General features: G+C 38.8%; 1 protein-coding gene across 1 annotated transcript in view; it reads left to right on the top strand.

The window, feature by feature from the left end:
* The window catches only part of CNTNAP5 (contactin associated protein like 5), a 1,089,942-nt gene that overhangs the window by 446,805 nt on the left and 619,420 nt on the right, over positions 1 to 23,717 (top strand). Inside the window, exon 4 of the mRNA XM_018061606.1 lies at positions 22,462 to 22,609. Coding sequence (XP_017917095.1) covers positions 22,462 to 22,609 — 148 coding nt within the window. The remainder of the gene's footprint in view (positions 1 to 22,461; positions 22,610 to 23,717) is intronic.

The raw sequence follows: 23,717 nt of genomic DNA, 5'->3' as shown, positions 1-23,717 counted from the left end.
ATATAGTTTGAGGCCCCTAACTGAGTAGACTAAAACACCTGGGAAAAACTTGTTTTTCCAGCAGCTATGGGGGAGCCTGGTGGGCTGCCATCTATGGGGTCACACAGAGTCGGACATGACTGAAGTGACTTAGCAGCAGCAGCAAGGCAACTATGGCAACATATTGGTCTGCATACTTTCCCCCTCTACTAATAGAAAATACACATTCAGCTCTGTTGTAAATTAATTACTTTTCATATGATTAAAAGAATGAATCATAGAAGGATTCTTTACTCAAACTGATATATAACGACACTGAATATTAATTTTACATAAAATGCATAAATGATATGACAAAAATGCAGCTTGACATTATTTTTTGCATGAGATCAGAAGAGCATAAAGGTAGAGGACTAAAACTAAGACAATTCTATGAAGGTATTTCTGCCAAGGAGAAAACAAATATTTGTGCTAGACATCACTTCAAAGAACTGTGGGTTCTGGTACAATTCTGTGTTGCCCAGTAGAAATGTTACATTTTGAAGCCAGACCAGCATGGATTCAAATCTTGAATGTACAAATTATCAGAGATGTTCCTTGGCCAAGTTATTTGAATTCTGTGGGTCCAGATTCTTCTATTAGAAAAGAGGTATGAAAAAATCGATATCACAGAGATTGTTTAAGGAATTAACCCAAATAATAAATTTCTAGTGTGTGGAAAAAACCTACTACATAATAGATGCATAATATTTATTAAGAAGAATGTATAAGGAGTAAGATAGTTTCTACTAAAGGCAGTTTAGAATTTAAGCTATTAACAATGTAGGTAAGTTAATGAGAAGAGAACACATAGGAAAATTTATTCTGAAAGGAGATACAATTTGATCACTAAAGTGAATTGAATTGAGAAAGTCATCTTATTGAGTTCAACTTATTGGCCTGCTTAGATCATTCTGTACCTGGTGTAACTTAGGCAATAAAAACCAAAGAAAACAGCTTCCTCACTCATTGCCCTCAGTAAATTGCCACTTGCACTGGGCAGATGGTATTTTGGCAGTTCACTTTAGTGCTTCTTTTGGTAATTCCTGAGTCTTTTTTATTTTTTAGCTCTTGTGTATTAATAGAAAATTCAATCAGAATCAGTGACCATCTTGTTAATCCAGAGCACTTCCTGTTGCCATGGAAAAATAAAAAAGGCAAGGTAAGACCAGGCACCAGGAAAGGCAGGTGAAAAAAAGCAGGGAGCAAGTCAAGCTTTTCTTAGAGGAAGAAAGCTGAGGGAAGACATGAATCTGGATGAAGGACACAAAGCAAAGTGACTTCTTTCATCTTTGCTTTGTGCCCAGAAAATTTAAATTGAGGCATTAAGATATTTATCATGGGAATCTTTTAAAGGGCCAATTAGCATTTACTATGCACCAAGATTGCTTACTGTGAAGAAATGTTAGCAGGAATGAAGAACTATAAAAGCTGATGAGAAAAAGGTCAAATAATCTAAACAGGATAAAATGGTATATACTCAACAATTACCCCAATGGTGAAAAAATGGCTTTGATTGCTTTTAAAAGAAAAAGTCTTTTTTGTTGTTGTTTTTTTTTAAAGGCTAATCCTTTAAGCCAGTTGTTTTTCACAAGTCTCTCAGAATGGGTTCTGTAAATGAAATCTCTAAATAGCTCAGTTAAGTAAGTTCACAGAATCAAAATCTCTTTAATAGAGACAAGAGCTCTAATGCATTTTGACAGCCACACTGGAAATTAAGACTGAGATTATATCGCAAAGAGTAAAGCCATATTGAAATGTGTTCATCCAATCCTGTCATCTCTTTCAGAATCCCCGAGCTAGTCTTCTGAATAATTTGCTCAGATAGGTTTCCTAAGTATCATATTTGAGTAACCCTGACTTTTGATTTGTCTTTTGTTATTCTTTGCCAAAAGAGAAAATGAAAGAAAGGAAAGAAGTAAGCAGAGGAAGGAAAAGAGAAAGGGGAGAAGAAGGAAGGGGGAATAAATACCAAAACCATGCTTTGGTCAGTTTGTTTTGACAATTTAAGTCTCAAATTATTTGAGGAATTATGAAGAAACATGCTTCATTAACACTGTTCAGAATTCCTTAAATATATTCTGGGATGTACAGGTAGTTGAGACTGACATAGACTGACCTCAGAGTACTCCTAAATTATTTGACTTTTTAGTTTGCTTTGTAACCACTTTCCAAATATTAACTATTTTATTTATTGGGGTATAGTTGCTTTACTAATTGTGTTAGTTTCTGCTGTACAATGAAGTGAATCTCTCTCCCACTGCCCTTCCATCCTACCCTTCTAGGTTATCAGAGAACACTGATCTGAGCTCCTTGTTCTATACAGCAGGTTCCCACTAGCTATTAAACTACAATGAGATATTACATCACATTGGTCAGAATGGCTATCATCAAAAAAATCTACTAACAGTAAATGCTGGCTAGGGTGTGGATGAAAGGGAACCGTCTTGTACTATTGGTAGGACTGTAAACTGATTCACAGCCATGTTGGAAAACAGTATGCAAGTTCCTTTATAAAGCTAAAAAAAGAACTACCATGTGACCCAGCAATCCCACTCTTGGTCATATACCCTGAGAAAACCATAATTCAAAAAGATACATGCAGTGTTCTTTTTGCAGCACTGTTTACAATAGCCAGGACTTGGAAACAACTCAAATATTCTCTAACAGATGAATGCATGAAGAATATGCTTATTTTATTTTAATTTTTTTTTATTCCTTTGTTTTCTTTGAATTTTTTTCTCCTAATCATTTAATTTAGGCAAAAGGAATGGGCACACTTAATTAAATAAACATAGTTTTGGTTAGTGGAGAAGGCAATGGCACCCCACTCCAGTACTCTTGCCTGGAAAATACCATGGGTGGAGGAGCCTGGCGAGCTGCAGTCCATGAGGTCGCGAAGAGTCGGACACTACCGAGCGACTTGACTTTCACTTTTCACTTTCATGCATTGGAGAAGGAAATGGCAACCCACTCCAGTGTTTTTGCCTGGAGAATCCCAGGGACGGGGGAGCCTGGTGGGCTGCCGACTCTGGGGTCGCACATAGTCGGACACAACTGAAGTGACTTAGCAGCAGCAGCAGCAGTTTTGGTTAGATTTGAATCCATGCCTGTTTACCATTGCGTATTGTGAACTAAGATATGGAGACCATGTAAGGTCATGTCCCCAAGCTCTCTGGCCTTCAGATGTCATGTTTCCTTTAATTTCCATGTGACATGAGCCAGCCTCCATTATCCATGATTGCTGTGGCCTCTAAAGTTTTCTAAGATGCTAAGGAAGGCATACCTGTTCTTCAAATCTATCTTGGCTGTTATTCTTTATCTCAGCCAGGACTGATGGCCTTTTGGTGTATCAGGATCTACTCCTCCAGATTTTCATAGAAAAGTCATGGTTTCTACCTGTACTTATCAAAAGTAAAACTTAACTGTAGAGTTTTGAGATATGAAGAAAGTTTGAGAATAACTCAAAGAAAATTACATCATGGAAAAGCTTTCAAACTGATAATCCTATATTAAAGACTCTAGATTTACACATGGTTCGACACCTTCTAGCAGGAGGCCCAGCTCAGCATCTCTGTCCTTCACCCCTGGCTCAGAACTCCATTTCAGAAAGTCACATAACTGCCCTCCGGAGTATCTTTGACCAGCCCTCCTGTGCTCCAAAGCAAGGGGTGCCTCCTTCTCAGATTTCTTTAAGGACCTGTTAAAAGAGACCAGGATGCAGTAGTCTCCCCACCCCAGGCTCAGGCTGCTCTGGGCACAGGCCACTTGCCATTGTCATGGGTTTCAGCTCATCTGAATAGGATTGTGGAGTTTACTTTGGCAGAAGCATAAACACATGGAATCATTATGCTTTATTTTCTCCAAAATGAAAGTACAATTTCTCCCTATTATGAATGAGAAAGCATGATTTGCTTTACACTAGCAGTTTGTCTTGGTTTCTAGCCACCGAGGTTTTAAAGTGTTCAGAGTAAATTAGAGAACCCTCTATAAGAGATGTCAGTCATAGTTCACACATTTCTAATACCTAATTGTTATAGCTATTGTGTGCTTTTTCTAGCCATTAATAAAAAGAGAAGAAAGAGCATGGTAATAGGAGGGACAGAAATGATATATTACTGAATCAGCATCAGAAATGCAGCCCCTGACAGCTTACCACTTAGACTCCCATGGAGAGTGTGAGCCTGTCCTGACCCTCTGCTGACAAGCTACATATTAACAAAAAGAAGGTGAATCATGAACATGTGATGAGCATTTGCTGCATGAAAGAATTGAACAGTATTTTACATGTACCATCTTCTTTCATCCTTATAACAGGCCTCTGACATATGCAGAGCTGTTTTTCCCATTTCACAGAGGAGAAAACAAAGGCACAGAGAGGTTAAAAAACTTACCCAGTCCCCAATGTGACAAAGACAAGATTGTAGCCCATTTGGCTGTGTTTCACTTTTTTCACTGTATTCTGTGCTCTGAGTATCACACATTCTATCTGCACGCCAAAGGAATCTAACCAAGATCAAATTGAGAATCTCAGCTCTGTGCCCATAAAAGTGTCAAGGCCTCATGTCATGGCTGTGTTTTATTGATATTTTCATTTTTAATCAATAAAATAGCAATTAAAGTACTTTGGATCTTAGCTTGTGGTAAATGCAGGGTTTAAGACTCTTCCAAAATTTAAATTTATTCAAAAAAAGAACTCTTACAGATGAAACAAGCATGTCCGTTAATAAAGCAAATAAATGAATAAAGATGTAAATAGGGAGTGTTTGATATGGGATCTATAAGGTCAAGGTTTAGGTTTAAGTACATGTTTAGTATGCAATGCTAAACAAATATGGATGTTATCAGATGGATCACATGTATATTTATAAATTTATATATATAAAACTGTGTTCTGAAAAACTGTATTGAATATTTATATAATATATGTAAAAATGTAATAGTTATATGTTTAGTATGTAATGCTAAGCAACTGTGGAGGTTATCAGATGGATAAGATATGTATATATATATATAAAATGGATTATATAACATAAAATGGAATACATATTACATAAAATATATATGATATAATATATATAAGATCAACTATAAACGTATATTTATATAAATTTACATATTGAAATTATCTATAAATATAGAACACTCACATTATAAATATTATATGCTCATATATAATAGTTATATTTTAATATGCAATGCTAGACAAGTGGGTAAGTTCTCAGATGGACAATATATAATAAAATGGATTAAATCATATAAAATGGAGTATATGCAGTATACATAATATATATAGACTATTAGCAATGACTTACTCATATATTTATTATATATATCATATATATAATACTTATATATAGATTCATATATGTATGTGTGTATGTATAATTTTGCTCTGAAAAAGTGTAGTCTTTCATAGTGGCAATCATATATATACACAGATAATAGTATAATAGAAAGTAGCCAGTATTAACTGCCATGATGAAGTTAGAAATTGTGCAAAAGGGCAGCTCAGAGGAGAGGAAGAAACAGCCATGTGGAGCAAGGAGGAAGGAGGTTTGAACTGGTGGGCAGACCTGGGCTGAATTCCCAGGTCTACCATGGGCAACTTACTGGACCCCTATGTCTCAGATACTTCATTTTCCAAATGCCCAGAATCAACACAGGACATTAGGAGGACTGAGATGAGAACAGGTACTTGGCTCATTATCTTCCTCCAAGAGATACTAGTTTCCCTCCCTCCTTTGCCTGGAGAACTAGGATTTGTTTAACAAAAAGTCGACATTTGACACGGGCTTGAAGAATAATTATGATTGAACTGAAAATGTAGAGCTAACAATACTAGCAGTTAATACCTGTGTAAGTCATACATTGCACATGAATTTGAGCAAACTCTGTGAAATAGTGAAGGACAGAGGAGCCTGGTTCATTGCAGTCCACTGGGTCACAAAGAGGTGGACATTACTTAGCAACTGAACAATTACAAGGTTATACATTATTCCACAACTTCATATTTTGGAAAAACATAGTCTAAGCAATATTCAAACTATATACATGAGTGCATATGTTCTTTAGAATAATTCTGGCACAAAGTATGAGCCATCTACACATGAACAAATACAAACATATGGATACTCCTGCATCTATATAGACATGCACCCACACATTCCTCTCAACCATCCCCTGAGAAATGCTCCTTGTCGCCTTTTTAAAGTTAGGTGAATATTAGGACAAAAAAGTACTTACCCAAGCTCTCACATTCAGTAAGTGATGGAACAAGAGTTTGAGCCTGAGAGCATCCTTTTAAATCCGCATGAAAGTAACTCCATAGCACAAAAGGACCAAAATGAAATTGCATGGAACATCTGTGGCCTGTGACTGTAGACGGCCCCAGTTTTGGGAGTTTACAATACATGCAGGGATTGCAAGAAAGAAGACTCGTAAAGCAGAATAAAATCAGCTTTGAGTGAGGACCTTGAATGTCAAGTGGAGGATCTCAGAATCCCTTTTGCCTGGATTCAAATGTGGTCAACACTGAAGTCAGACCAAGTGTAGAATCATCAAGTGGCATATTCTGAAAATCACTACTTAAATTGGGGAGCAAAGCAAAGTATGAATAGGGTCTGAGTGTCCCCTGCTGCAGGGAGGTACACACTCATTTATCCAGCCCTAATCCTCTGCATTTGATACAGAGCATGCAGACCTCCCTGCTGTTTATGCGCAAGAGCAACTGGAAGGATGATTGATGTGAGCCATAGAAGCTGCTGCTGCAAACTGCTAGGGAAGGGGAAACAATGCATAGTTATAGGGGAACTGGTCTGGGATAAAAGAAGATTTAATGAATGATTCCTTTCCTATTGATTATTATCTCCATTTAATGGATGAAGAAACCAAGATACTGAAAGATAATATGAATGGCCTTTGGCTACACATGGAGCAAGAATAGCTGGTAAATGTCAAGGGTCTCTTCCTGTAAAGCCCTGCATTGTGCAGCCTAGGGTCCAGCAACACTTCTCAAGGGGGGATCAGGGATAAGAAGCAGAGTGAAGAATGGAAACCTTATCTATTTTCCACCTTCTGTGGGCTACAGTCTGTGCAGAGTACTAGAGAGAAAATTAGTGAGGGCAGAGATTCTCATGATGAGTGCTATCTGGAGGCGGAGACCACCATAAATGCATCCATTCTGACCTTTGTACTGGTGTGCTGCTGAGACAGGAGAGAGAATAGCAGTAAATAAAGAGTGTCACCAGCTGAAACAAAGAGGTTGGAAAGAACACAGTGAAGGAGGTGCTTAAAAGAGGCATTTGCTGGTGTGCTTGAGGGAACCTTTAGTAGTCTGATATGGTGGAAGGAGGGCTGGGGGCAGAGAGGAGAAGCAGGAGATGGTTTGGAAAACAGAAGGTTTTATAGGGTATACAAGGAAATCTTTCCTTGATTTTAAAGGTAAAGAACTCTGTTTTCAGATTGTTTAGATGGGAGTAACACCAGAGTGAAAACATTGTCTGGAGGATGTTATGGCACCCAGGAATCAGATCGTGAAGGTGGGGATGCAAAATGAGGGAGGAGAGCCATCACCAGATATTAACCTCAGGTTTTATTTATTCAACACCAGACCTCAGAGCTTGCAGCAGATATTCAGGTATTTTTGTCTCAGTTTATTAGCCAAACTAATATCAGATATTAATTATTTTGGCATATAAAATTATCCTTCCTTCTCTCCTTCCCTCCCTCTTTCCTTCCTTCCTTTTCTCCCTCCCTTCCTTTTTTATTCCTTTATGCTTCAAGTGTCCCTTTTAAGAATGGAAATGCTGATTTTTGCCTAGGAAGGGTCATTGCTTGAATTACTATTGATTTAACAACAACAACAAAAATTTGAAAGTCAGTTAAGAGCAGAAATGGGACAAAGGTGTGAAAGAGAAGAGAAGGAGATCCTGATGAACTGGGCCTATTACATAGTTTTGCCAGAGGCTGACACTGAGTTGACATCACTTTGCAGAGTGCTACTTTGAGATCCAATCTCAGGAAAATGAATTTTAAAAAAGACACATGATGTCTGCTTTCAGGTTCTTGTTTCCAGTGACAGTCTGCTATCTCTTCAAAGATTCCTATTCAGGGAAGTTAAGTTATCTTAGGAGAAAATCAGGTACTTGACAGGTAAATTGGGTTTTATCTGCTGTTGTAGACGTTCGTTTTGGAAGGGAGCCTAAAAAGCTCTGAGGAGGAAATAATGATATGAACATCCTGGAACCTTTTAGGCTTCACTTGGTCATTTTAGAGACAGCACCAGGCTCAACGGATATACTGTGTAAGACAGTAGGAACCATACGCACAGTCTGCAGGAAGCTGTGGGCTCAACACCTTGGCCTTGTAGGCACAGATTGTTATCAAGGAAGAAATACGAGAAGTGTGAGCTGCCCACCAGCTCCTCTGACGCTTCTCCCTCAAATAGATCCTGATAGACTAGGGAGTATAGGATTTCTGAACCATATACATTGAACCTTACTGTTTCTTTTGCTCTCCGAAGTGTGCTACTCTGAGAGTTCACAGCATTAAAGCGCTGTGGTAGTAGAAGGAATTCTCACATGTCACTGTTTCCCTTTAACTAGGAAATGCGTTTCATTGAGAAACTATCTGCTAACTCCTCTCTCGGTTTGTCCACCAAAAGCTGTGAACGTGAACTTCCCTTATTTATGGCATTGTATTCGCATGTCTATGGAGCACAGTTAAGAAGCTCCAAGGAAAAAATGATAATAGGCTCTCTAATGAAACAAATTAGGAGAGCAGAGGTTGCCGATCATTCCTTCACCGAGCAAACCTTTGTGGGCTTCAGCTGTGATTCTAGGCGAAGGCACATGATTCTTGTAGTACCATGGAGAGAGACAAGAAGATAAATAAATAGCTGTATTTGGTTCTTCAGGTGCGATGCAGGTAGGAAAGAGTAAAGCGAGATAGGCAGGGGGATATTGGGGAGGGAAAGGTCTTGGGGAGATCACTTATTAAAGATATAAGTAAGTAAGTGAAAGCTGCTCAGTCGTGTCTGACTCTTTGCGACCTCATGGACTATACAGTCCAAAGAATTCTCCAGGTCAGAATACTGGAGTGGGTAGTCTATCCATTCTTCGGGGGATCTTCCCAATCCAGGGATTCCCTGGTGGCTCAGAGGTTAAAGCATCTGCCTGCAATGCAGGAAACCTGGGTTTGATCCCTGGGTCAGGAAGATCCCCTGGAGAAGGAAATGGAAACCCACTCCAGTGTTCTTGCCTGGAGAATCTCATGGACCGGGGAGGCTGGTGGGCTACAGTCCACGGGGTCGCAAAGAGTCGGACATGACTAATTGACTTCACTTCACTTCCCAATCCAGGAATCAAAACAAGGTCTCCCGCATTGCAGGTAGATTCTTTACCAGATGAGCCACAAGGCAAGCCAGTATTAAAGCTATGGTGAAGCACATTTAGGGCTGAAGGCTGCCAGCTTTGTTTTGCACTTTTCCCTTCACTCCACAGCTTTACTCTGGATACTCCAGTTAATCTCTTTCTTGCTTTGGCTCCCGCCCTTGCTACCATGTCTCTGCTTAACGCCAAGTCCTCTGATAGGCCAAGTCCTCCTGTCAACTCTGACGCTCCTCCATTTCACAGAGGAGTAAGTCCAGAAAACTTTTGATTTCACTTCCAGAAATTGAAGAAGGGCAAAGGCATTGTTTCTCTTTGTTTTAGTGGAGTGTGAAAAGTCTAATTTTGCTAAGAGGGTATTTCAGTCTTTCCAGGCATGTGTCATATGGACAAGCTGCCATATGTGTTGGTGTTACAGTTCTCAGCGCAGAGGTGGAAACATAAATACATGACATATCTCAACAGTCACTTTGGTACCCTTTATATGTAACACAGCAGAAGTTACACAAAAACCAGAACTCTGAACAAATTCAGCAGTGGCAATGGAGGACTTTGGTGTCATCAGCGTATACTCATTTTAAAAAACAAATACCTTTACATTCATATTATCCTCAAGAATAATTAGCACTCTGGATCATCCAAGCCAGTAGACAGTAAACCCACATTCCTATTGAGCTGTGAGTTGATAGACATAATTTCTACATTATTACTTGATTGTATTTTATTTTCTAGTAAAACATGACCCAGACACAAACATTGTCATAGAGAAGATGGTAGCTAATTGTGTAAATAATGTTTCTATTGGTCTGGGGAAAGTTTTGATCAACTTAATTCAAAAACTTCCTTCAAATCAGTAAAGCTTACTTGTTAAAGCCAGTGGTGATTAGAAAGTCCTTCAATTTCATTTTTTTTTTTCCCCTTTGGCTGCGCTGAGTCTTCAATGCTGCATGTGGGTTTAGTCTAGTTGTGGAGAGTGGGGCTACTCTAGTTGCAGTGTGCTGGCTTCTGATTGTGGTGGTTTCTCTTCTTGCAGAGCATGGGCTCTAGGGTGGGCCAGCTTCAACAGCTGTGGTGCATGGGCTCAGTAGTTACAGCTCACAGACTTAGTTTTCCTGTGACACGTGGAATCTTCCTGGACCAGGGATCAAACCTGTGTCCCCTGCATTGACAATTGGATTCTCAACAACTGGACCACGAGTGCTGCTGCTACATGCTAAGCTGCTTTAGTCATGTCTGACTCTTTGTGACTCCATGGACTGTAGCTCACCAGGCCCCGCTGTCCATGGGATTCTCCAGGCAAGAATACTGGAGTCATTTGCCATGCCCTCCTCTGGAGGATCTTTCTGACTCAGGGATAGAAGCTGCATCTCTTATGTCTCCTGCACTGGCAGACAGGTTTGTTACACTAGCACCACCTGAGAAGTCCTCAATTTTTTTTTTTTAAATAGCTTTATCTTTTCCTAGTGCTTGTAACTCTTGAAATTCAGTAAACTCTATTTGTGCTTGAGTTACTGATGAAATAGTTTTAATACAGATTACAGAGGATCACCCTGGTTCATCACACTAGGAGAATGGTGAAGAAATGGGGGTATAGAGTTAGTGTGGTATTCAACACATTGTAAATCTCCAAGACTTCAATAAATGGCAATAGACAGTGTAAAAAAAAAAAAAAAAGGAGTGGAGAGTGGGCCCACCTTTCTAGCTTGATCTGAATAGTTGGCAAAAAGGATGACTGATCCATGTCACTTCCCACGCACTAGGCTCCTCTTGTCCGTGGGATTTTCCAGGCAAGAATACTAGAGTAGGTTGCCATTTCCTCCTCCAGTGGATCTTCTCCACCCAGGGATCAAACCTGCATCACCTATTTGAAAAAATAGATATACCTTTAAAAACTAAAGTGCATTTTCTATATATAAAGTGAATTTAGAGGGTACACCTGGACCAATATAAATATATACATATACCCTCTAACCACTACCCAGATCAAGATAGAGGCTGTCTCCAGCATCTCAAATGGGACCACTCTCATATACAGGTCAAGAGCCAGCTGATTGGTCCTAATTTCTTTAAATAACTGCTTCTATAAAATTACAAGTAGATATACCATATATAGGCTTCCCAGGTGACATTAGTGGTAAAGAACCCTCCTGCCAATGTAGGATACATAGAGACGTGGGTTTGATCCCTGGGTTGGGAAGATCCTCTGGAGGAGGGCATGGCAATCCACTCCAGTATTCTTGCCTGGAGAATCCCATGGACAGATGAGCCTGGGGTGCTACAGTCCATAGGGTTGCACAGAGTTGGACATTACTAAAGTGACTTAGTATGCACGCATACGACATAGACGCTTATAATGGGCAATGTACTGCAAACAAATTAGAAAAAAATTCCAATGGTTTAATTATCTTTTTTAACTCCTTAAAGTCTATCATTTCAGAATCTCTGTGAGCCAAAAGTGGTCAACACCTACTGCCTTCCTCTCATTTTCCTCTCGGCCTGTCAGAAATAAATTCAACAAGAACCCCTGAATAGTAGTTTGGAACATGGAAGCCTGAGTGGGTTTATCCATCTTAGCTATAACTCTGTGGTTTGCATGTTAATTACCTCCCTGCCTTATTAAATATATCTTATTAAATGCCCAAAGCTGATTTCCTAATTAGCTCTGGGCTGCTAGTCCTTAGTTTACGTTTCCACTCTTTTGTGGGGAGAGCCTTTGGATGTCATTCAGAAATTTTAAGTAGGGTTGACAAATGCCTTATGTGGGACTGGAGGATATATTAACAAGTCATTGTTTCAATATATACTTTTACAGAAAGATATTTGTACCCAAGAATCAGCTATTGAAATCTGTCTTTCTCTTTCTGTCTCTTTCTTTAAAAGCATGGCTTGCATTGGTGAGAGTCTACTGTGTGCAGTGTCATTTGCAATGGTATTTGATGTAAGATGCAATCCTGGAGATTATATTTTAATACCTTTCCTGATGAGAAAACCAAGATTCATAAACATTATGTCCATTTGTTTATTCACTCAGTCATTCAGCAACTCAGTGTGAGTGACGTCAGGCTATGTGCAGTTCATTGATTTTGAAACAACTACACATTTTTGGTTTGGATTAGTGAATGCTCTTGTGTACTTTTAAGAAATACTGTGAGCTACTTCACTTTGTCTGATGATCTCCAGGTCCATTCATTTTGCTGCAGATGGCATTTCATTCTTTTTTATGGCTGAGTAATATTCCATTGGGCTTCCCTGGTGGCTCAGTAATAAAGAATCCAACTGCTAATACAGAAGACACAAGTTCAATGCCTGTATTGGGAAGATCCCATGGAGAAGGAATTGGCAACTTACTCCAGTATTCTTGCCTGGGAAATCCCATGGGCAGAGAAGACTGGTGAGCTGCAGTCCATGGGGTCACAAAAGAGTTGGACATGACTTAGCAACTAAAGCAACAACAAAAATATCCATATATAAATAAATAAATATAAATATGTGTGTGTGTGTGTATGTTCATTGGAAGGACTAATGTTGAAGGTGAAGCTCCAATACTTTGTCCACCTGATATGAAGAGCTGATTCATTAGAAAAGATCCTGATGGTAGGAAATATTGAAGGCAAAAGGAGAAAGGCATTGCAGAGGATGAGATTAGATGAGATTAGATAGCATCACCTACTCAATGGACATGAGTCTGAGCAAATTCCAGAAGACAGTGAAGGACAAGGACAAGATTTAGTGACTCAACAACATACACACACACACACACGCACACATACACACACACACACACACACACACACACCACATTTTATTTATCCATTCATCCATCAATGGACACTTGGGTTGCTTCCATGTCTTAGCTAGGGTAAATAGTGCAGAAAGAGCTAAAGACAAATATCATATGGTATTGCTTATATGCAGAATTTAAAAAAATGATACAAACTTATTTACAAAACAGAAACTGACATAGAATACAAATTTATGGTTTCCAAAGCAGAAAGGGGGAGGAGGGATAATGTAGAATTTGGGGTTAACATGTACACACTGTTGTTCAGTCACCAAATCTTGTCCAACTCTTCATGACTCCATGGATGGCAGGATGCCAAACTTCCCTATCCTTCACCACCTCCCTGAATTTTCCCAAGTTCATGTCCATTGAACTGGTGATGCCATCCAACCATCTCATCCTCTGTTGCCTCTTCTCCTTCTGCCTTCAATCTTTCCCAGCATCAGGGTCTTTTCCAATGAGTCCACTCTTTGCAAAAAGTGGGGCTTCAGCAATAGCAATAGTTCTTCCAATGAATATTCAGGGTTGATTTCCTTTAGTATTGACTGGCTTGATCTCCTTGCTGTCCAAGGGACTCTCAAGAATTTTCTCCAGTACCAAAGTTCAAAGGCATCAATTCTTCAGTGTTCAGCTTTTTTCATTGTCCACTTTTCACATCTGTATATGACTAGTGGAAAAACAGGGCTTTGACTATATGGACCTTTGTCAGCAAAGTAATGTCTTTGCTTTTTTAATACGCTGTCTAGTTTTGTCATAGCTTTTCTTCCAAGGAGCAAATATCATTAAATTTCATGGCCGCAGTTCACCCTTCACAGTGATTTTGGAGCCCAAGGAAAAAAGTTTGCCACTGTTTCCATTGTTTCCCCTTCTATTTTGCCATGAAGTGATGAGACTGGATGCTATGATCTTCGAGTTTTAAGCTGGCTTTTTCACTCTTCTCCTTCACCCTCATCAAGAGGATCTTTAGTTCCTTATTTCTGATATTTCTCCCGCCAATACTGATTCCAGCTTGTAACTCTTTCAGCTTGACACCTGGAAAAATGTGCTCTACATTTAAGTTAAATAAACAGGGTGAAAATAAACAGCCATTCCTGCATTGTTCATTGAAGTAGGCCTTCTTGTCTCTCCTTGCTCTTCTCTGGAACTCTGCATTTAGTTGGGTGTAAATTTCCCTTTTCCCCATGCTTTTTGTTTCTCTTATTTCTTCACCTATTTGTAAAGTCTTCTCAGACAACCACTTTGCCTTCTTGCTTTTATTTTTCTTTAGGATGTTTTTTTTTGCTGTCTTCTGTACGATATTGTGAACCTCTGTCCATAGTTCTTCAGGTATCCTGTTTACTAGATCTAATCCCTTGAATCTGTTTGTCACCTCCACTATATAATCATAGAGAATTTGATGTAAGTCATACCTGACTGGCTTAGTGGTTTTCCCCTTTCTTTAATTTAAGCCTGAATTTTGCTATGAAAAACTGATGATCTGAGCCACAGTCAGTTCCAGGTCTTATTTTTCCTGACTGTATATTGCTTCTCCATCTTTGGCTACAAAAAAATGTAGTCAATTTGATTTCAGTACTGACCATTTGGTGATGTTCATGTGCAAAAGTCATTTCTTGTGCTGTTGAAAAAGGGTGTTTGCAAAATTCTGTTAGGCTTTGGCTTGCTTCATTTTGTACTTCAAGGCCAAACTTGCCTGTTACTCCAGATATCTCTTGACTTTCTACTTTTGCATTCCAATCCCCTATTGTGAATAGGACATCTTTTTTTGGTGTTAGTTCTAGGAGGTCTTCTAGATCTTCATAGAACTGATCTTCTTCAGTTTCTTTGGCATTAGTGGTTGGGGCATAGACTTGAATTACTGTAATGTTGAATGGTTTGACTTGGAAATGAAACGATCATTTTTGTTGTTTTTGAGGTTGCAAGTTGCTGCTGCTGCTGCTAAGTCGCCTCAGTCGTATCCAACTCTGTGTGACCCCATAGACAGCAGCCCAACAGAAAGCAAGTACTGCATTTTTGGACTCTTCTTGATTATGAGGGCTACTCCATTTCTTTTATAGTATCTTGCCCAAAGTAGTAGATACAATGGTAATCTGAATTCTATTCACTCATTCTCATCTATTTTAGTTCACTAATTGCTAAGATGTCAATATTTACTCTTGCCATCACTCGCTTGACCATGTCCAATTTACCTTGATTCATGGACCTAACATTCCAAGTTCCTATACAGTACTGTTCTTTATAGCATTGGATTTTACTTTCATCACCAGACATATCCACAGTTGAACATTGTTTCCACTTTGGTCCATCCTCTTCATTCTTTCTGGAGCAATTAGTAGAGTCTCTGTTCTTCCCCAGCAGCATATTGCCCTTCTGACGGAAGGCTTGTCTTTCAGTGTCATTTCTTTTTGCTTTTTTATATAGTTCATGGGGTTCTCACAGGAAACACACTGGGGTGGTTTGCCATTCCCTCCTCCAGTGGATCACATTGTGTCAGAACTCTCCATCATGACCTGTCTATCTTGGGTGGCCCTCCATGGCATGGCTCATAGTTTCATTGAGTTACACAGGCCCCTTCACCACAAGGCACTGATCCATGAAGGGGATATACACACTATTATTGGTGGCTCAAATGGTGAAGAATCTGCCTGAAATGTGAGAGACCCAGGTTCAATCACTGAATCAGAAAGATCCTGTGAAGAAGGGAATGGCAACCCACTCCAGTCTTCTTGGCTGGAGAATTCCATGAACAGGGGAGCCTGGCAGGCTACAGTCCATGGAGTAGCAAAGAGCTGGACATGACTGAGCAACTTACAGCCTATATAAAATAAATAACCAACAAAGACCTTCTGTATAGCACAGGGAACTCTACTCAACCTTTCATAATAACCTCTAAGGGAAAAGAATCTAAAAAAGAATATATATATATATATATAACTGAATCACTTTGCTGTATATCTCAAACTAACACAACATTGTAATCAGCTATATTGCAATACAAATTAAACAAAACAAAATAAAACACATTCCATACACTGAGCTACACACCCCAGTTTAAAATAACATGCAACCTGTATTTCCAAGGCAGTTATAGTCTAAGAGCCTTGCCAAGGACAACAGAGAGAATCTCAGAATTTGTTAAGATTAGCACCCAAAGCTCATGCCCTTTCTTTCCCTTTTTTACCACTTCTCTTAATCCTGATCCTGGGGCACTGTGATATGTTTGGCAGGACACATGACTTGAAATAAGAAATCTCCCTGAGAAATCCTGATATTTTCTTTAAAGGTTACTGAGGTAGAATTTGGGGCTTGTTATTTCTTGTCCACACTGCAGTTAGGCAAAATAGCAACATCTTCCGTGTGGCACCTGGCTGCTTGCAATCCAGCTGCCAGTCAGAGCTGTCAGTATAGTATATTCACTCAACCTGATGTATTCCTTGCCTCCAGATGAGATGTTCCAATAGCAGCTAACCCAGATGGGTCCACTCTCCATTGATAAGTGCTGGCTGGAGTACCCCTTAGCCTCACCATTTATGCCCCCTCCATTAGCTGCCTAATAAAGCAGGAAAATAGCATCTGCATCTTCATTATGACACCAGGATCTTCCATTTGTCAACCAAAATGTTGCTTATTGTCAAGGAATGGGTATATGAAGCAGCTGAAGGCTTACTCTACCTCTTTCCCTTCAATTACCTGTGACTCCTTCTGTCTGCCCAGGAAGAAGAACTCCCTCACCCTCACCCCACATCGAGAACACACTCTGCGTGCTTGTTTTGTTTTATAAGCACATAGGGCCTTAACACCTCTGGTCAAGCTCCTTTAACTTTAGAAGTAGGAAGGGAGACAGAAAGACCAATGTTAGCATTGCATTCCTGCGAAGGAACAAAATCAATGAGCAGCTTTATCATGAATCATATGCGTGATTTCTTAAGATAGTAATGATACCATATATATGGTGACAAAGTGTAAAACCTGAACCCAAACTAAGTATAATACCACTTGTGGTAGAGTGAGAACAAAACAGACCCCTGACAAGTAATATATGTGTTGCTGGTGCTGGTGCTGGTGCTGCTGGTGCTGCTGCTGCCGCTGCTGCTGCTGCTAAGTCACTTCAGTCGTGTCCGACTCTGTGGAACCCCATAGACGGCAGCCCACCAGGCTCCTCTGTCCCTGGGATTCTCCAGGCAAGAACACTGGAGTGGGTTGCCATTGCCTTCTCCAATGCATGAAAGTGAAAGTGCTGCTCAGAATTAACTTCTCTGATTTCTGGGGTTTCCTGGTAAGGTGGGGACACTATAGATATTGGCTGCACAATTGTAAGATGTGTTGCAAATTCAGAAAAGTTAAACGTGTGTGTGTGTAGGTGGGTGTGTGTATGCTGGGGTGCCTCCTTCAGTGAGGAAGCTGGCTAAAACCTTCCTGATGATAAAGAGAGTGAGGCAAAGTAAAATATGCAGAGGGCCAAGCAATTTTTTGGTTTCAGAAACATGACATAAAAGGGTGTTATTTGGAATACAAAAAAAGGGTCCTTGGGCTTTAGTTAAAATCTTTATAATCCAGTACCAACTTGATAATCTCTTATGATTTATGATTCCACTTAAATTCTCTCCCAAACTAAGTTTTCTCATCTTTAAAATAAGATAACACAGATTTCCTACCTCACAAAGATGTTATGATCAGATTGTGATGAATGCCGTTATACATTTTATGCCTGTCATCATTAAGAACATTTCTGTTCTAATTTCTATCATCAGAGCTTAGGTTTGCATCCCCTGGAACTTCATATGCATAGGATCAAAGAGTATGTGCCCTTTATAAAAGCTGACTGCTTTTATGGATTAGTAGTATTCCAGTCTAACATTCTTCAGAGTTCAGTTTACTCTTTTTTCTATCTTAGAGTGGGAGCTTAGATTTTAAATTTTGTGTCTTTCTTATTATATCTTTAAAAAAACCTTTAAAGCCATGAATTATCTTCTAAGGACTGCTTTCATTAGAAGCACAAATTTTGATATGATATTTCTATCATTATTCAATTTCCATTGTTTTCTAATTTCCATTGTGGTTTCTTGTTGACCTAAGGATTACTTGAAAGTGTGTTTGTGAACATCTAAATATTTGAAAGTTTTCTAGATAATTTATTATTATCAATTTCTAATTTAATTTAATTGTGGTAAGAAAACAAGCTATGGTTTCTTCAGGACTTATTGAGTAGGATATAGTGTCTCTTAGCCAATGTTCCACATGCATTTGAAATTAATATATAATCAGCGTTCAATGAAGTATTCCATGAACATTAATTAACCAAGTTCCCTGATAATATTGTTGAATCTTATATTCTCACTGACTAATTTTGAATCTCTGTTGTAGGTGCATGTGCATTTAAGTGTTTTTGTCTTCATGACAAAGGTGAATTGACCCTTTATAATTTTGAAACTCTCTCCTATCTTGTAATACAGCTTACAATGTCTGATATTAATAGAGAAAATCCAGGTTTATTGTGCCTATTATTTGCATGAAATGGCTTTTCCCTTCATTTTACTTTTAACCTGTTAATGTCTTTATTTCAAAAAGAGTATTATACAAAAAAGTGTATCAATAAGCCTTACTTTTTTATCTAGCCTGACAATGTATGCCTTTAACTGAGGTTTGACTCAGGTTTCTGTTAATGTAATTATCCACTGGGAAAGTTTTAAGTTTACTACCTTGAAATTTCTCCTCTGTGTTTATTCATTTCTCATTTCTTATCTTATTTCACATTAAATGGGCATTGGTGCTTCACTGTGGTTGTTATTGTATTCTAGTATTCCTTCTTCTTTTATATTGGCTTTGTGATTATACCTCTTTGGTTTATTTTAATGCATTCTTGGCTTATTTAAATTTACTTCAAATTGACATACCATGTTATATATCATCTCATGGCCTTGGAACAGTATAATTCTCTTTAGCCTACATTGCGCATGCCATCCTTTGTGGTTTTATTGACATATGTTCACTTCTACATTTGCTGTCAACATCACAGTATATTATTTTTCCTTTAAACTGAGTATTGACTTTTAAAATATTTAAGAAAAGAAATACAAATAGTCTTATATTTAGCCACCTGTTTACCACTTTGCTTATTCTCCATCTCTTCTTGTACACTGAATGTTCCATCTGGAATCAGTTTCTTTAGAGTGTAGAACTTATTTTACATTTCTTAACAGTGGAGATCTATAGATAATACATTGTCACAGCTTTTGTTTAAATGAAATTGTATTATTTTCCCTTCAGATCTGAAAGCTATTTTCGCTGGATATAGAGTGTGAGGTTGAGAGTGCCATACTTATAGCATTTGTTGGACTCCATTGTTTCCTGAGAGAAGTCACCTGTCATTCCACTGTTGTTCAGTTGCTATCTTCAACAACTGAGCTGACATTGAGAGAGTGGTATTTTTAAAGCATCTTAGTAGGGCCTTGGGATCCAAGCACCTGGAGAATAAGATTCTTTGCTTTTCATCCCAGCCTACAAATTCTCATATTGCCAAGCAATGAATTTCTTTGACCTTGTAGGAAGATGAACTGGTGAACTTGGTGAGCATTTGGTTGCAGCTTCCTTTAGATTCAATCTGCCTCTGTCTCTAACTGTTCAGGCTGCTCTAGGAGGGCTCTGGGATCATGCATTGCACACTTTGAAATCTCAAAACTTTGTGGCCTTGGGTCTGTTCAGATGTATATTCATGAGACTATGAAACTGCAAACAATATGACTCTAGAATAGCAGGAAACCTTGAAATGTTGAGATGTTGAGATCTCAGTATTGCAAGGGAGTGAGGGTCAGACAGAATAAATTGTTTGTCCATATTACACAATGATGCCATGACGCTGACCATTTGGATGGGAATCCAGGATTCCCTCTTCAGAACACATGGCATCTGAAGACTCCAAGCTCCCCAAATAAAACTTTTTCTAGAAGTTTACAATCAGGATTTCAATATAAGCTTAAGATATATTCAGTCTATAAGTCACTTAGAACATAGGCAAGGATTCCCCCATCACCCTCAGTGTGAATAAACTCCTGTTTAAAATTCAGTTTCTATATGGGATGCTAAAAACACAGAGCCTCTACATACTTGGGGAGTGGGTTGTAGGAAACACGATTAATGGAATCCAGAGAATTAAATTGAAGTCTCCCAAGTTTGGTTGTAGAAAAACATGAAATATGTTCAAGGCATCCAAGAGTGAAAAACCACCAGAATCTTTAACCACCTCCCAAATTCATGTATCAAAGAAGTAAACTTTGAAAAGAACTACATTCTGCAGGGAAGAGTCTTTCCTAGGTGGGCAAAGGTTGAAGAGGTTTTATATCTGTATCAGTTGCTAAAGTTGGAACAGGACATGCTAAAGATGAGCCTGCTGAAGAGAACTTTTTTTTTTTTTTCCTGGATTGAGACAATGACCAAATCTTTGACAAACCTGTGGGGAAGAAAGTTAGATTTGAATCTCAAGGAATTCCCCTCCCCCAAATCATTCTTTTGCATCAGAGTTTTGCTGCAAAGTAGAAAGTAGGCTTCTCTGTTCTTCATAAGCCACTTTGTGACATATAATAGTGACTATATTAATTTTCTAATGTCAGAGTTATTAGCCAGTGGGTGTTTTGTGTACAGCAGAAATGTCAGATTGTTCAAATTACCCTAGATTCACAGATGTTATGAGAATACTATCAAAGTTAAGATTTGAATCATTGAAATGGATTCCATTACATACATAAAATCCTTTTACTTGGTATTCTCTTGGCCATTTGAGAAACCAATGGTTTGGTTGGTGTTGATAGAACATTAGCATGAAGGCTTTACCCATGAATACTTGAGTTGGAAAAGAAGACTGGTGATGATTCATAATGAAGCAAAGTAATCAGTGTGCTACCTGACATCCTACCTTAAAGATTAGGTACAATTGGGATAACGAGAAAGTTCTGGGGATGGATGGGGTGATGGTTGCATAATAATGTGATTGTACTTTATGCCACTGAAATACATACTTTGAAATGGTTAAAATGGCACATTTTATGTTATTCATATTTTGCCCCAGTGGGAAAGAATGATTAGGTAGGAGGCTTTGGATTCCATCTGTAGAAAATTTTTACCCCAAAAGTCATTCATCCAAATGAAGGCTAGGAAGCATAATTTTAGTGTATCAAATATCTCTCACGCCATGTGTTCCTTTGCTTAACCTTCACAAGAAAGTATGAATATAAATTACATAAAGACCAGAGACTCCTGTTCTCCCTCATGTAGCAATTGATAATGGAATAGTTGAAAAGTGAGTGGCTATAGAAAAGCCATATGCTTTGGAATAGGACAACTTTGAAATGGAACCATAGAATAATTACTAACCAATTAGATGATTTAAAGATATTTTGCATCCTCTTTTTTCTCTCTCTAGGCTTCAGATTTCTTTTTAATCTATTAAATAGTAATAATGATCATGAAAAAGTCTTTGCTTAGTGATTGGCTTCAATTAATGGTAACAATTGCTTCTATAAAAGCCTTTTGCTCCATGAAGAGATTTTTCAGTTATCTTCCATACCACAGTAATTATCAGTGTTAGGAATATCAGAATTTCATTGTGTTATTTACTTAGTAAAGCTTTTGTGTGTCGTGCCTTCTGACTTACTAGGATTGACTGACTTACAAAATCTTGGGGAAGGAGTTTTTTAAAGAATAATGTACAGCAGCTGTCTCTCTCTCTCTCTCTATATATATATATATATATATATATGTATATATATTTATATTTATTGCATGTTGCTAAGTCGCTTCAGCCATGTCCGACTCTGTGCGATCCCATAGATGGCAGCCCACCAGGCTCCCCCATCCCTGGGATTCTCCAGGCAAGAACACTGGAGTGGGTTGCCATTTCCTTCTCCAACGCATGAAAGTGAAAAGTGAAAGTGAAGTTACTCAGTCGTGTCCGACCCTCAGCGACCCCATGGAGTGAAGCCTTCCAGGCTCCTCTGTCCATGGGATTTTCCAGGCAAGAGTACTGGAGTGGGGTGCCACAATTATTAATAATTATCATATTTATTATATAAATATAAATATTTATATTTATTGCAGAATTAACACACAATGCAGAATTTTCACCAGAGTCAGATTTCATTTGGAAGATCTGAGACACTGAGGATTTTCTTTGCAAGACTTTATGGAATATCATGGCTGGATTTCCATTCATGGTCCTTAAGCTCAGGTGGCAGTGCTGCCATGGTGTCACTGATCTCACCTGGCTTCCATTTCTTCCCACAGACATTTGCAGGAAACATGAATGCTGACAGTGTGATGCACCACAAGTTACTGCATTCTGTGAGAGCCCGGTTCATTCGCTTTGTCCCCCTGGAGTGGAATCCAAGCGGAAAGATTGGCATGAGGGTTGAAGTCTACGGATGCTCCTATAGTAAGTACCCACACAAATTATCAGCCCTGGTGTGTGTTTGCAAGTGGCAATACCCACACTGTATCAGATTGTTGACACTGAGAATGCAATCTCAATCATTTAAAAATCATTTCTATAGTTTAATGACATATGCATATTTGAAACTGTGAAACTCAACCCAGATGTAGAAGTACATTTATTTAAGGATGAAGTAGTTTGGAGATGAGATAATTGGGTTTAACAAAAAGAGTTCAAAATGAAGAACTCTTGGAGTTTGAGCTATCACTTACCTTTGCAGTACTAAAATAATTTTAGTCCTTTCCCAGGAGTGGGATGAAGTATTATAAAACTCTTCCCTTCCTTGTTCTAGAAGGGAAAGAGAAGAAACATTTCAACTCAGTGTAATATGTGATGTTTCTCTCTTGGAATTATGCAGACACTCCATTTTTCTGAATTGTTTGGGCTGAATTTAAAAGTAGAGCTCCATCTTGCAGATAAGGAAGGTCACAAACATAGGGAGAACTCTAGAACTGTGAAAAGATTGCCTTTATCTTGAACAAGCACTTTTAGAAAGAATGTGCTTAAAACAGATGCTCCAACAAACCATTAAATCAAGGAGAAGCTGCCTTGCATTCCAGCCCTTCTATCAAAAAGTATAGACATCTAGTGTGAGGACATGGGTGTTTTCTAACCCAGGATCTCTGGGGCATCCAGATTCCCATGTTACCTCTTCTCTTGATAACAGTTGTCACAACTAATATTACCGAATGCAAGTTTGTGTACCCAATACACAACGAGGCCAAATAAACAGAAACATCAGAGTTTGGAAGAGAGAAATATTTATTGCAGGGACAAGCAAGAGAACTGGTTGCTTATGTCTAATAACCCAGAACTCCCCAGAATTTGGCAAAACTCTTTAAAAGGCAAGGTAAGGGAGGGGCATCTCATGTGAAGAGTTGACTCATTAGAAAAGACCCTGATGCTGGGAGGGATTGGGGTCAGGAGGAGAAGGGGAAGACAGAGGATGAGATGGCTGGATGGCATCACCAACTTGATGGACATGAGGTTGAGTGAACTCCAGGAGTTGGTGATGGATAGGGAGGCCTGGCGTGCTGCGATTCATGGGGTC

The sequence above is a fragment of the Capra hircus genome, chromosome 2 (genome assembly GCF_001704415.2).
Source record: "Capra hircus breed San Clemente chromosome 2, ASM170441v1, whole genome shotgun sequence".
In the NCBI taxonomy this organism is placed as follows: Eukaryota; Metazoa; Chordata; class Mammalia; order Artiodactyla; family Bovidae; genus Capra; species Capra hircus.
Note: the sequence above shows the minus strand (reverse complement) of the source record. Positions and strands in the feature narration are given on the sequence as shown.